At 37.8% G+C, this 14,381-nt stretch overlaps 1 protein-coding gene across 2 annotated transcripts in view; it reads right to left on the bottom strand.

The window, feature by feature from the left end:
• Positions 1 to 10,891: 10,891 nt before the first annotated feature.
• adcy8 (adenylate cyclase 8 (brain)) overlaps positions 10,892 to 14,381 on the bottom strand; it is a 50,437-nt gene continuing 46,947 nt past the window's right edge. For both annotated transcript variants that reach the window (XM_084410639.1, XM_084410640.1), the window contains 3 exons: positions 13,287 to 13,379; positions 13,050 to 13,164; positions 10,892 to 11,898 (listed from right to left, as the gene is read on the bottom strand). In XM_084410639.1, coding sequence (XP_084266765.1) covers positions 11,411 to 11,898; positions 13,050 to 13,164; positions 13,287 to 13,379 — 696 coding nt within the window. In that variant the 3' untranslated portion in view covers positions 10,892 to 11,410. The remainder of the gene's footprint in view (positions 11,899 to 13,049; positions 13,165 to 13,286; positions 13,380 to 14,381) is intronic.

Here is a 14,381-nt window from a genome sequence, read left to right as displayed (position 1 = left end):
AACAGAATACTGAATCCAAATACTTCACAAAGTAGTAAAAGAACATTTATACAAATACATTCATTTTTAAAAGAGACTTAAAAACAGACAAAGACTCCGCAGATCTAATATCCATTGGTAAACTATTCCATAACATTGGAGCCTTTTCACCTTTTGTTTTATATCTAGATCTTGGAACAGCCAACAATCCATGATTTGAAGATCTGAGACACCTGACTGTTTCATTAAACTGACTGTTGCATTTAACAGTTAGCGTACAGTAAATGCACTTTGTACCGTTATATGCTTGATTTACCTGTGATTGGACAACGTAAATTGAACGTAAATTTCTCCCCAACACACATTTTTAATCTATTTTTTAATAGAGACAACTCAAGAGACAGTGACAGTTCAAACAAACCAAAACTTCTGAACTCGCATCTTGAAAAGAAAGAAGACTAGTCTAATTTTTATCTGCAACAAATCTAAACTGTTAACTAAACTGTTAATGCATGTTAACGTCACTATGAAATCAAGAGTCACAAATCTTATTTTTTTCACAGAATGTTGCAGTGTTTATTATAAGTGAATTATCCATGCACATCATTATTTATTTAATTTTATTCATGTGCGCTTGTCATTTTTAATCAAAAACGTTAGCCCCCCACTCCCCCTCCCCCTTTTTTCTCATTCTAAAAGCTGTTTGACTTGGATATATACGTCACAATAGGGAAGAAAAGACTATCGCAACTTCCATTTCATCACTTTAATATCAGGTGTAAACAGCATCACTGATGTGCCTCAAAATGCTAAATAGTTTCAGTAACCACGAATGTTAAGATGATCCAGTCGTTTCAAAAGGAATCCACACAATCTGGAATTTCGTGTGAAGGCTAAAGATTTCCCTTCGCAGATTTCACAACTGGTTGAAGTTGGACACATGGATTCACCATGTTGATCAACAGAAATCTTCTTGGTTAGAAAGTGATTTCTGTGTGAGCTGTGTTGCTTCATACATCGCAACAATGACAATGGACCTTCATTAGCTACAAAATTTTGTTAATGTGTCAAGCTACAAGATTGCGCTAAATAGATGTTCACTTCAATAACCATAGCAGCAAAATGAGCACAGACAAAACAATTACTGTCTCTACTTGTATATTTATTAACACATCAAAGAAATATATGACTATAAAACCATTTATTAAATGTCTATAAGATCCTTATAGACTGCTAACTGAGGTGCCAGAAGCCTCCTGAGCTGTGAGACGAGCCTCAGTTGTGCTACGACCATTCCAGTGAACCTGAATTCACCAAGTAAAACATTCCAATCAACCAATCAGATTAGAGGGACAAGTTTACAGTTTATGTCAAGTTTAGGCTTACAACCAGTCTTCTTCTTACACCATTCTTATTCACGTATCATTTCCCTCTGATTTTAGGGATACGTTATAGGTAGGGTTAGGTTTAGGGGTAGTATAGGGTTCGAATTATGCATTTGGACAGGAATGTTGTTCCAGGATCAACAAAAGATGTTGATCAAGGAACATGTCTTGCCGCGGTCACACTAGACTTTGAGCATGCAAAATTTCTTCCAACACTGCAATGGTCACGCTCTGCAGTGTCCTTTTTCTAAATATGAATTCAACATATAACAAATAGTAATGTAAAAAAATTTAAATAAATAAAAAGTAAAAAAATATACAATATACTCGACTACCGACTACTAAAAATATTGTTCTTTTAATTCAGCCAAAAGGTCGTGCCGTGACGTAGCTTCAACTGGTCACACGTCTTCACGTGATGCGAATTCGCCGGTCATAGCTCACCAACTTTGAAATAAAACGAAATGCAAAACCAAAGCCACTTCTTTAACGCAAGCCTCAAAGGTTAGCAAAAAGAAGTGTAATGCCTGCTAGCGCTGCTGTACACAGGGAAGGAGACCAGAGGCTTTTTTTTTAATGGATGTCAATGGAGGAGAGGCTTCACTCAAGCGGGAAGGAAGTCGACCGGAAGTTGAAGCCGGCCGCGTGCCACCATCTTGTAGCAGAACTTCACCTGCTGTTAGCATTCCATTGACTCCCATTCATTTTGGCGTCACTTTGTCAGCGAATAACTTTACATCTGAGGCGTTTGAAGACTCCATTTGTCCATTATTTATTTCTAAAGAAACACGACAATGTATAAAATGCTCCATTACCTTGTATCTTACGTTACGGCCCCGTAGAAGCAGTTTTTGTAAAAGTAGGCTAACGATTGCGTCATAACCACGCGACTCTCTGTCGCACAGTAGAGAGATTACCGTATGGACGGGAGGAGAAGCTCGCGGGCAATCGGGGGGACGTGGAGGCAAAATGACAGAATAATTAATCAGAACACCTAGCAAAAGTTTATCCTGCTCCTAGCTCATGGACACCTCCTACTCACACTCTCCGTCTCTGCAAGTTTCGGAAGGGAATGATTCAGATTTCTCATGCCACAGCTACTAGAAGACAGACGGGTTACTCACGTCACATCTACGTCGTCAAGCTCTGTTTGAGTCTGCGCGTCAGGAACGGAAGTCCTAAAAAATCGCTAAAAATGGGCTTCACTTGTCCCAATTGAGTTCCAATGAGATGGCTCTGTCCACTTCTTATACTGTCTATGGCTTCACTACGCTGAATAAAATGCTTTTGTGGGAGATCCGCTAATCTTTTAATGAATCGACAGCCTATCGGCTAATCTTCAACATGTTTGCTCTTAAACATCCATTTTGGATTGATCTATTTTAAGAGTTTACACCAAAAAAACAAGTCATGGACAATTGCGTGACAGGTCGGATAATTCAGTTTATGGCACTTCTCATTCTTTTCAATGGTATCTGCAAACAGCACATCTCTGAACAAAATTCAATGACGTCAAGGCTGTAACTCGTATCTCACAATAATAAGACCATGGAAACTTTTCGCATTAGCTTGTGTTTCCAGTCTGACGCATTCGCATGTGTGTATGAATGGAAGTCAATGGAACATAAAGTGTAGTGTGTTTAGTGACACTAAAGTGAAGTGTGATCAATATAATGGCGAACAAAATTGTTGGTATCTTCGAAAACACAGGAAAAATAACTCTCTGAGTAATGACAATTAAAGGGATAGTTCACCCAAAAATGTTAATTTTGTCATTAAGTACTCATCCTTATGTCGATCCAAACCCGTAAGACTTTCGTTCATCTTCGGAAACAAGATTTTTTAATGAAATCTCAAAGCTTTCTTGCAGAAGCTCAAACGTGTGCTGCGTAACACAAGATTGAACCTCATTGGTTCTCGCACGTCAAGCGAACATGTTCGAGCTTCCATTTACCACAATTGATGTGAGTTGATGAATGTTTATGTGAAAAGCATCAAAGTGTCAGCTGCGTAGCTGTCAACTGTTCATCAAAAAGATCTTTATTTGTGTTCCAAAAAATGAACGAAAGTCTTATGAGTTTGGAACGACGAGGGTGAGTAATTAATGGCAGAATTTTCATTATCCCTTTAATAGATGATCCCACTGCCGCAGCTTATTTTTGTGCTATAGACCGGTTGCCATAATATTATCTTTTGTGTAGAATGAAAATTATTTTACTTTACAATGCCAAAGGTAATATTTGTATTTTATCACAATTGAATCATAATGAATTCTCCTGATAGACACTCATGGCCTATGTTATTAGTTTATACATACCTTATTAGTTTGCTATATTTTTATCCATGTACTGTCTTGGTTATTTTTGATTTATATCAAATAAAAAAAAATGACAGTTTAATAAGCCACATTTTTAGAGTATTCAGAACTGAATCTGAATATAAATATGAGGTTGTTTGTTTAAATATTCCAGGTATTCTCTCCTTTTATCTCTCTCTCTCTCTGTACTGTCTCCTCTCTGGGTTGACCGGGTTCATGTATGACTGCCTTTGGGCCTTAGTAACGGTCGCCAAGCCTCTGATCCCATAGCAACCGGTCACTTGGTTTTGTAAGGCAGAAGGAGAGGACACGCACACACTCTAACACACATCAAACCAAATGTAACACTCCTACAATTCTGACGGATATCATTGCTGACTATGGCCTGCACAGTTCTCTATCTGTTCCCTTCGATTTGACGAATAACGAGTTCTGCGAATCTGGTCGCCAAGCCTCTGATCCCATAGCAACCGGTCACTTGGTTTTGTAAGGCAGAAGGAGAGGACACGCACACACTCTAACACACATCAAACCAAATGTAACACTCCTACAATTCTGACGGATATCATTGCTGACTATGGCCTGCACAGTTCTCTATCTGTTCCCTTCGATTTGACGAATAACGAGTTCTGCGAATCCAAACCTGACTCTAAACCACAGCTCTGTTTATAAGACTAGATTATTTGAGTTCCAGTGGTCCACTATCACAAAAAATATATAGACTGATCAGAATCCAGAAGCGATTACCATAAAAGAAAGGTTAAATTTCATCACACACACACACACACACACACACATACGTGAATGAAACAGGCGCCAACATCAACATTAACACCTGATTGGGTATGGAGGTAACCATGGATACTGGTCTTGCCTAGCAACAGGCTCAAATGCATAAGTTGTAAACCCCGCCTACCTAAAGGAAGCTGAGAGAACACACATACCTGCACTTTCTCGCACACACACATACCTGCACATGCTCGCACACACAGTCTCTCATTTGTCACTATCCACCCACCTCTTGTTTTTTCTTCCTGTTTACGCCCCCGTGCTCCCCCCAGCCCGAATCAGCAGGGTCCCTGGAGGGAAAATTGCCGCCTGTCATTGGCTAACTGCATCTCCATGGTGATGCAGCTGCAGCTGTGGCCGTGCATGCGACAGAGAAACACAGTGTGTGTAAATCTCGTTCCAGCCAATAATGCTGTCAGATCTGTAAACTGAGATGAGAGTTCACTTCAGTCACCTGTGCAGGTGTGTTTTAGTAATGCCAAACAAGGGACTACCAATATCCAGCAAGTGTCCCTAGCAATAATTTTGATCAAACAATTCAAATATATTTATATGTAACCAGGCGCTGTTGTTGTAATTTTGGACACGTCTGAAATGGGTCATTATCATTGACATGACCTGAAGTTAAAAGTAAATACACTAGAAAAATGTGCTCTTTTCAAGGGTGTGGATTTAAATCATGGACAATGTAAGAACATAAGGTGGGCTAAGCGTTTAAGACATACATGCACAGTTCAGTTGATTGATAAGGTTTCATCATCAATTTAACATAATGTTGTTAAAATTACTGTACTGTACTGTGTTTCATTAAAAAATTTAAAATGCCCCTAAAAACGCTTTTTCGAATATTACCTTTCAAGAGGTGTGTATAATAGCTGTTTGTGAATGTAAAAGGTCTGCAAAGTTTTAAAGATCAAAGCACACGACAAATAAAGTTATTGTCTCCTAAAGAAAGAAAGAATCGATTCTGAACTACCGAAACGAATCATCAGCAACTCCAGTCCCACATCCTGTTACATACCTACATAACAATGTAAAAGATGTAATGGCAGCCTATGGTCTTCATACACTGTAGTCGCAGTTAAAGCCTGGAAGAGTTTGGTTCGTGTTGTCGACATGTTGAGAAGACACTGCTTTCCGTGCAGTGAATCCACTTTGTACGCACTTCAAAAGGATGAGGACTCACGCTGGAATTGATACGGGAAAACAGACGCCATTGTTACTGTTTGTATCACTGAGTAAAAATGCTGAGGAAGCTTCTGGAGCTGAAATTTAGATATAGTAATGGGAATTTTGTTTCCGTTTCACGTGCTGTAAGTGGTAGACCAATCACAACAGACTGGGCCATCTGACCAATCAGAGCAAAGTAGGCTCGCAGAAAGGAGGGGTTAGAGAGACTTGATCTTCGAACGAATCGTTTCAGACTCTCTAAAGAAAAGTATATTATGAGAAAACTAAAGTGTTTTTTGACATTGGATGCATGTAAACCTATTGTAGGAGACCTCCAAAACTAAATTAGGAACCTTTAAAATAGCATAATGGGGCACTTTAAAAGAAGAATTAATGTAAGCGCTTTTATAAAATTACATTCTACACCTCTGCCATTAAAGCCTCCAAAATGGGTCACATTCACTTCCATTGTAAGTGCCTCAATGTAACCTTGATTTTTACAATAATAAAAACAATTGATAAAAACAAAATGAGAGACAATTAGTTTTTTGTGCTAATCAACATTTTTACAAACAAATGCTGAGCTTAAATGGATAGTTCCTGTCGGATAAAATCTTGTCATTTTTTACTCATCCTCATGTCATTCCAAACCTGTATGACTTTCTCTCTTCTGCAAGACACATATTCTAAAGAATGTTAGTTTCTCAAAATATCTTCTGTTGTTCCACAGAAGAAAGAAAGTAAAGCATGTTTGGAACAACAATAGGGAGAGTAAATGATGATTTAACATATAGTGGCCTGATTTAGAGAATTTCACCAATTTATCGCATTACAGAATTTGTTACTGATTGACAGGTACAAAACCATTTTGCTTTTCGTAATGCTGCAATGGCAGTTAGACTTAATGTCATTTCATGAAGTTTTAGCCCAAAGTAAACAAATTAAAGATGACAGTTTGACACATCTGTGCCTGGAGTGACTAGTACCAACAGAGAACTGCCTGGTGTATAACTGATATAAGAGACCTCAGGAAGATGAAAGTCGTCTTGTGTGTTCAAATGAGGCAGGTCAAGTTCGCATGTGCATAGGTTGCTATGGCCAGGGGTGTAGAAATGATTTCGGAAAATGTCAGGACGAATGTTAAAGGTGAAGAATCCCAAACCTCAATAGATTTGTGATCTCCTAAGAGACTAATTAAAAACCTATTAATTTTCATTAATAACATAATTATTCAAATGAACATTATGTATCCATATGTTTTGTCTATGTGTAGATTTTTTTTCTATAGGTTTAAGCTCTCAAATATCATTTGATCTTTCACATATTCAAACTCCAAACCAGCAGCATGTCTTGGTTATGTGTTAACCACAAATCTGTACTACTTTGTGGTATCTTTTGTGGTGCTTTTTTTTTTTATCTGCAGCTAATTATATGAAAAGGTCAGTTAATCCAAAAATTCAGTCATTAATAACTCATCCTCCTGTCGTTCCAAACCTGTAAGACTTTCGTTCATATTCAGAACACAAATGAAGATCTTTTTAATGAAATCTGAGATCTGTCTGTCCTTCCATTGACAGCCTACGCAACTACCACTTTCAAGCCCCAGAAAGGTAATCCGTATGACCCCAGTGGTTTAACCTCAAGTTTATCAATTGACAAGAGTGGTTTGTTTGCGCAAAAGAAAATCATAATTTACCACTTTATTTACAAAATATTAATCTCCAAAGTGCGTTCACTCTCTGCTCACGCACCAGCAAACACGCATGCATCGCGGTGAACCCGTGTTGGAGATTTTTTGAAGATCTTACCGTTTTGGAACATGAGGGTGAGTAATTAATAACAGAATTTTCATTTTTGAGTGAACTAACCCTTGAATTCATTGTATAAAAAAGTTTCACAGTAAAAATTCCGTTTGTGTAGAGAGAAAGTCATACAGAGGAACGACACAACGTTGAGTAAATTATGACAGAATTTTGTGTTATTCCTTGAACGACCCTGTGAACTTGATTTGACAAACAGTTTTCTGTCCTGTGATGACACATTTCCTGTTGAAACAGGAAGTTTGAGCAGGACGTCAGTAGTGAACCATAATTCGCTAGTTGCTATCTGGTTGCAGGTGGCCTTAAAATATAATGATCATCTCCTGAAAAATCAGCCGGGCAGTTATGATGAACACCTTACCTACATTAAACATATCCTGTTAGCGACCCATTCTAACATTATTTAAATATTCATAAGGCTTCATGCATAATACAGTACCTGTGGTGATCCAGTCTGCTGAGAGGCCGATGGGAACTCAGCTCCTCCCTCCTCCCATCACAGGAAACATGATAATGGATTCTGAATTTATGATTAAGAATGCCATAAAGGATGATCAATATGGACTGTCATCTGCTGGAACACACACACACACACACACACATATCCAAAACAGCTGCACATTGGTGGGGGAGGGGGTCTCACTGTTGTTGCCAAGCAACAGCAGATACACCATTCTCAGAATTGTGACTGTATGGGAGCAATGAGAGAGAGAAAGAGAGTTACACATAAAATGGCTATTTCTGTGTGAAATTGTATCAGATTGTTTTAATTATGCTTTAGCTGTCAGGTAACAAGTGAATGGTTGTGACAACTTACCCCATATAATGTGAAACATAATTTTATTTATTTAATTTTAGCCAAGATGTTACTGTATTGACTGTACAGAAATTGACTTAAAAAAAAAAAAAAACGTCTTTGAGAAAATACCATAAGTAAAAAGTGTGACAACTATCCCCTCTCAACTTCCCTTATACATTCATGTAATTTTGAAATATTAATGCAGATAAAAATTCTCTGCATGCAGGCATGTTATGTGTCAACTACCCGTGTGTGAGCATCCAATGCTGAGAAAATATCTGCAAACTGTTCACAGATGGCTTGTCAAGTAACAAACACATCATCATTCCACACACACATACACACACACCCTACAGTGCCACAGCTGAGGTCGTATTTGTGCCAGTTTTCAGGCATTTTAACTCTTTGATCTTTGAACAATCATTTCATACCTCCTTCTCTCCCTCTCTCCCATCTTTTTATTTCCCCTCTCTTACATATACCACTATGTCACTCTCAGCATCAAAGCTTTGCACTGTTCACCATGGCAACTGCCTCCATTCAATTTTATTCGTCAGTTTAAAAAGAACAGAGCCGAGAATAACAACATCCTAGAGTGCGACAGGAGTGATGTGGTTATTAGCCCCGCCCACCCGTCAGAAATACAGGCGGAAGAAGCATGTCCGACTGACAAGGCGATGATCTGTTCACACCTACGTAAGAGAGTGGGAAGAAGAAAAAAGAGAAAAGTCGAATAAACCACTGTTGAAATATTATGCGAATAATTAAAACAATAAAATATAAAATACATTATAATTTACTTTTTTAAGTAGAAACATGTTCTATTAATTATTGACTAATATTAATAGATAAATCACAGTAGACACATGCACACATATTCACTCACACTGTTTTCCTTCAATCGTTTGATCTGACCCTAACTTCAGTCAACATCGCCCTCTGCAGGACAGACCTGCACTTCCATCTGATCAGCTCTAGATAATTTAGTTATTTATTAGAGCTGATTTAGACAGGTGATAATCACATATTTAAGTATTAACGCTCAAAATTAAAACTTTTCCAGCTTTCAGTATAACTTCACTAAGCCCAAATGTTTTTTAACAAAGAAGCTAAAACTTCTGCCAGCTTTCACATCACATAGCCTACTTGACAATTCCTTGACAATTTTTGTCGTTCTCATTTGTAAATTGCTCGTGTTGGGTCATAATAATATTCTCTCAGTACAACTTCATTCTTTGTCTGTAGAAGCATTCTGTAGGCTATCTATCTGTGCTCAAATATATTTGTAATAGAAATCCAGGTGTTGGTGCTTGTTAAAACATCCAGGCCTATGTATATGAGGCTAAAGATTGAGCAACGAATTTCTTATAACATACTTACTTCGACATCGTTTCTTCTTGCAAACTTGCAAAACTATAGTCAAAACAATAACAGAGAATTCTGGAATACATGTATGAAGCGTTCACGTTATATATATTACAAAAAATGCCAGCAGCATTAACTGTTAAAGGTAGTCAGTTCAGTTCTATGTGTATAGTATAACAGGGCTGCCAACTTTTGAGTTCACATTGAAGTGAGTGTAAACTAAGGGAACCTTGTCAGCTGAGTACATTAGGCTAGAATAGCAGGCTATACTATTTAAGTACATTATAAATATCACTATACATTACTATAATAGTAATGATATGATATTAATATTACTGCAGTATAAAAATAATACAAGATCAACAACTGATTTGTAGCCGATAATTAGCCTAATACAAGGCGCTTTTTATAATAAGGTTATATTTTAGAGATTTGAGTAAAAATAGAATGAGTACTGTATGTAATATAGTGCCTATATTTAGCAAAATGCTCCTCTCTAGAGTTAATTTGTCTAGCTAGCTATGCTACTGTCACTGAATGGCTTTTCTGAGGTAAATGTTGCCTAACATTATGTGACATATTTTTTACAAGCTGTTTTGACGTCTTTCCGCGGTTGAAACACTGACTGATCCATTATGTTACATGATACATTAACAGTAAGTTTCACTGTATCTTTCAACATACCTTCTGAAGTTCAATCATGTTTATTTCGTGCTATAACTAGTAGTAAAGAGGAAGTGATGATCGGTGCACATGCCTGTTGAACGGAGGCACATTAAAGAGCGCCAAAACGTTAGGCTATTTATTGTTTCAATAAAATTGACAGATTTTGAAAGCTGGCAGTTTGTTTCCTGCTCTGTCTTGTCCTCTCCTCACTGCTCCACCATGTTTTTTCACTGCTTGAGAAAATGGATGTGTGGTGTGAGTGTGAGAACAGTGTCAATCAATCGCGAGAATCTCGCGCTAAATGCGTGAGTTGGCAGCCTTGATTTATGTGTTCTAGAATACCCTAGCAACCAGTCAGGAAAACTTAGCAACCAGGTAGAACACTAGAAAACTTTTTGAATGCCTGGCAAGAAGCCAGAACAAATTAGCAATGTCTGCCAAATGTATTACTTTCTTGGCTCTCGAAGTCACCATAGAATCAAAATTGACAGTTTTTTAAGAAATATTGCAGTATTAATTATAAATGATTTATCCTTGCACATTATTCTTTTTTTATTATTATTCATGTGCCTTCATATTCTTTCATCAAAATAACTTCCCCTTGCAGCAACAGCAAACCACAATGGTCAAAATCAAGTCCCTCCCTACATTTTTTCTTGTTCGAGAAGCCGTTTCACTCGGATATATGTCACAATAAGGAAGACAAGACTATGGTTTCATGCCGAATTCAAACATAGAGGTAAACTGATAAACAATCTGTAATTCAATGTTTTGCTGTCATCAACAGCAATTCATGTGGGACCATTTGGGTTATGAGCGTTGCCTAAGAAATCAAAAATATCTGAATCTGGGGATGTTAACAATTCTGAGTAGAATCTCAGAGTTACAATAATTCCGACATGACGTGAACGCAGCATTAGATCAAACCATTCATACGGACCTTTATTAAAAGGAAGCTCAGACCTTTATAAAAAAATTAAACCCCTTTATTGTTTCTCAAATACAAAAGAAATACAAAAAGAAACACAGACAGCAAGAGAGACACTGAGTCAGCGGCAGCAGTCTGAAGTACAGCTCAGTCTTTTGGTTCAGTACGCAGTCTGTTTTCCTCATCCAAGATCTAGGCCAGGTCGCTCTTGTCCGTGACCTCAGCGTGGCTGGTGTCTGAGCCGCCCGGCGCCAGCAGAGTTCTGCGGTTGTAGTGGTGGCCCTTCATGATGCCTGAGTTGTTGTTTTCATTGAGGATTTGTTTCTGTTTCTGCCGGTTGAGGGACTGGACCAGGCCGAGCACCACGGCGGCGAGCGAGTACTGGCCCGTGAGCTTCCTCGGCTGCAGGATGAGCGGGTTGGGCTGCACGCGGCCCATCAGGAAGTGCGTGCGGATCTTGCCTTCCTGTTCACTGATGCCCTTCACGTAGATCTCGCCTCGGTACTCGAAGGCGAAGCCGCGCTCGTTCAGGATGGCGTAGGTCTCCTCTGGGAGCTGGATCTTGCCGCTGACACCCGTGCTGTCCATACGACTTGCCAGATTGACCGTCTTCCCCCAAATATCATACTGCGGCTTTTTAGCGCCGATGACTCCAGCCACAACAGAGCCATGTGCCATACCTGAGGGAGAGAGCGAACAGAGTCAGCGTCAGCAAATTCACCCTGTTGAAAAGACATGATGGTGCAAGCTGCAATGGAGCTACATTTCAGCCTTTTAATAGAGTGCCAGGGCCCAGTTCCGGTAGTACAAATTCTATTCATTTTCATCACAAAACACAATTTTTTTTTTTGTGATGATAATAATGACGAGTCCTGAAGCTTGTTTATTTGACTGTTTTATGACATGTTAGCATCTAAGGTTATTTTCAGGGTAAGAACAGAGTAGAATCAGCAAAAAAAAACAAAAAAAAAAACAAAGGTCAATAAATATACTTAGAAGGTGATAAGGGCTAGATGAACAGGAAAAATAATTTATCAGAATTTTAAATAAATGTTTTCTATTTTAACATATCTTAAAATATATTTTATTTATGTGATGGCAAAGCTGAATTGATCCTTCAGAAATCATTGTAATATGCTGATTTGGTGCTTGAGAAACATTTCTTATTATTATTAGTTCAAACCAGTTGTGCTGCTTAAAATTTTTGTGGACACCTTGATACATTGTTTCAGGATTTTCTGACGAACAGTATTTATGTGACATTTAAATCTTTATAAATTTCTTCACTTTCACTTTTGATCAATTTTATGCATTCTTGCTGAATAAAGTATTAATTTCTTTCAAAACAACATTTTTAAATGGTTGTGTACAGAAAAATAAAATGTAGATTTTTTAAGTACATTTAAGTTTTCAATGTGATAAAAAAAATGTAAGACAAATTTTTTTAAAACAAAACTAAGAACTACATTACCCAAGATCCTGAAAGTATCAGTAACCATGGAAACAGGAATAGTGACTGCCCACGCCCACAAAGCATTGCAAAAGATATACCTGTAATCAAGTACGGCTCCTTACAACCTCAAAAACCTTATGTGAATATTTCATCAAAAAATATCTTTCCCAATTTTAATTTATTTATTAATTGTAATGTTCTGAATCTTCTCAGAGCTTCATGACTTTAAATCTATTGAAATTCCTATGGAGAAAATAAACAGGTAAAATACGTTCGGAATCAAGGCTGATAAAAAAAAGTTGGCAGTCACTGTTGTGCTCCATTGTCACTTTAAAATGTGTTTCTAAAAAAATAGTGTTTAAATCATTTGACTCTTACCGATTCGGAGTTGGAAGTTGTTAAATGAATGTTTGTTGATCTCCTGAATGCTTTCATTCAGAGCAATGGCGAAATCTGCCAGCGCACACAGATGCCCCCATTTATCCTCACATTGCTATGGTAACACACATATATAGAAAGATTAGTGCACAAGCTAACCCTTTTTCAAACTACAGACACTGCTTATAAGAAGACATCAGATAATATGTTTTAGTATGAGTGAGTGTGTTTTCATACTTGTTTCTCAGGAGACAGTCCTGACACAGCCATGTATGTACTGCCGATGGTCTTTATCTTCTCGATGTCCTGAAATCTCTCCTCCCCCAGCAGCTGTAGAGAAAGAATATTTCAAATATGACAGTCTACATATGTAACATTAAACTTTTATTAGCAGCTTTTGAGCAGGTGTGATGGAACTGTGCATCTTAGATGAAACATCAATATTAAAAGTGCCCATATTATGCTTTTTTAATGGTTCCTAATTTTAAAAAACACTTTACAGGGGACCTATTATGCCCCTTTTTACAAGATGTAATATAAGTCTCTGGTGTTCCCAGAATGTGTCTGTGAAGTTTCAGCTTAAAATACCCACAGATTATCTATTATACTATGTCATATTTGCCCCTGTTTGGGTATAAGCAAAAAAAAAAAAAAAAAACGTTTAAAGTGTAAGTTGCAGGTTAACCACCACAGCCAATAAATGTGTAAATTAAAGTGCTCTATATGTATATATTTAATTATTTCTGTCTTAAAATGCGTTAAAATAACATTTTTTGGGGTTTCTTCAAAGGTAGCGTGTTTTTTCAGTTACTCGGTGATGACGTCATAAGAGGAACTCGCAACCCATACTCTGCTAGATTCTTACTATATTATGGCTATTTGGAGAACGACTGAGGATGTGGGAAACCATCAAATTCTTTGACACAGCCATACAATTTTTAACCGGTCAGGCGTGAGAGAGGGGAGCCATGGCACTCAAAGAGTTATTAATGCTTGGTGTGAGGAGAATTAATTAGTGGAGGGTTGGCTTGGTGTCCAGGTGAGTAACGTTAGCTACGTTAGAGCTAGTCTACTTTTCAAAATATTGCCGTCATGTAGAATAGCAAGGAGGGACAACGACTGAAGACATTATTTACTTACAGTACATGGTGTCAGTCAAAATCAGAGCTGTAGAGATGCACACACTGCACAGGCATCAATCGCGAGTCTCATCGACGCCTCAAATGTCATGCAAGTTAACTTTATTAATACCCTTCCTCAATCCACGCATTATCAATTTCTCACGATTTAATTAGCGATGTTTATTGTCAGAAAAGAAAAAGAGAGATCGAT

The sequence above is a fragment of the Rutilus rutilus genome, assembly GCF_951802725.1.
Source record: "Rutilus rutilus genome assembly, chromosome: 6".
Taxonomy (NCBI): Eukaryota; Metazoa; Chordata; class Actinopteri; order Cypriniformes; family Leuciscidae; genus Rutilus; species Rutilus rutilus.
Note: the sequence above shows the minus strand (reverse complement) of the source record. Positions and strands in the feature narration are given on the sequence as shown.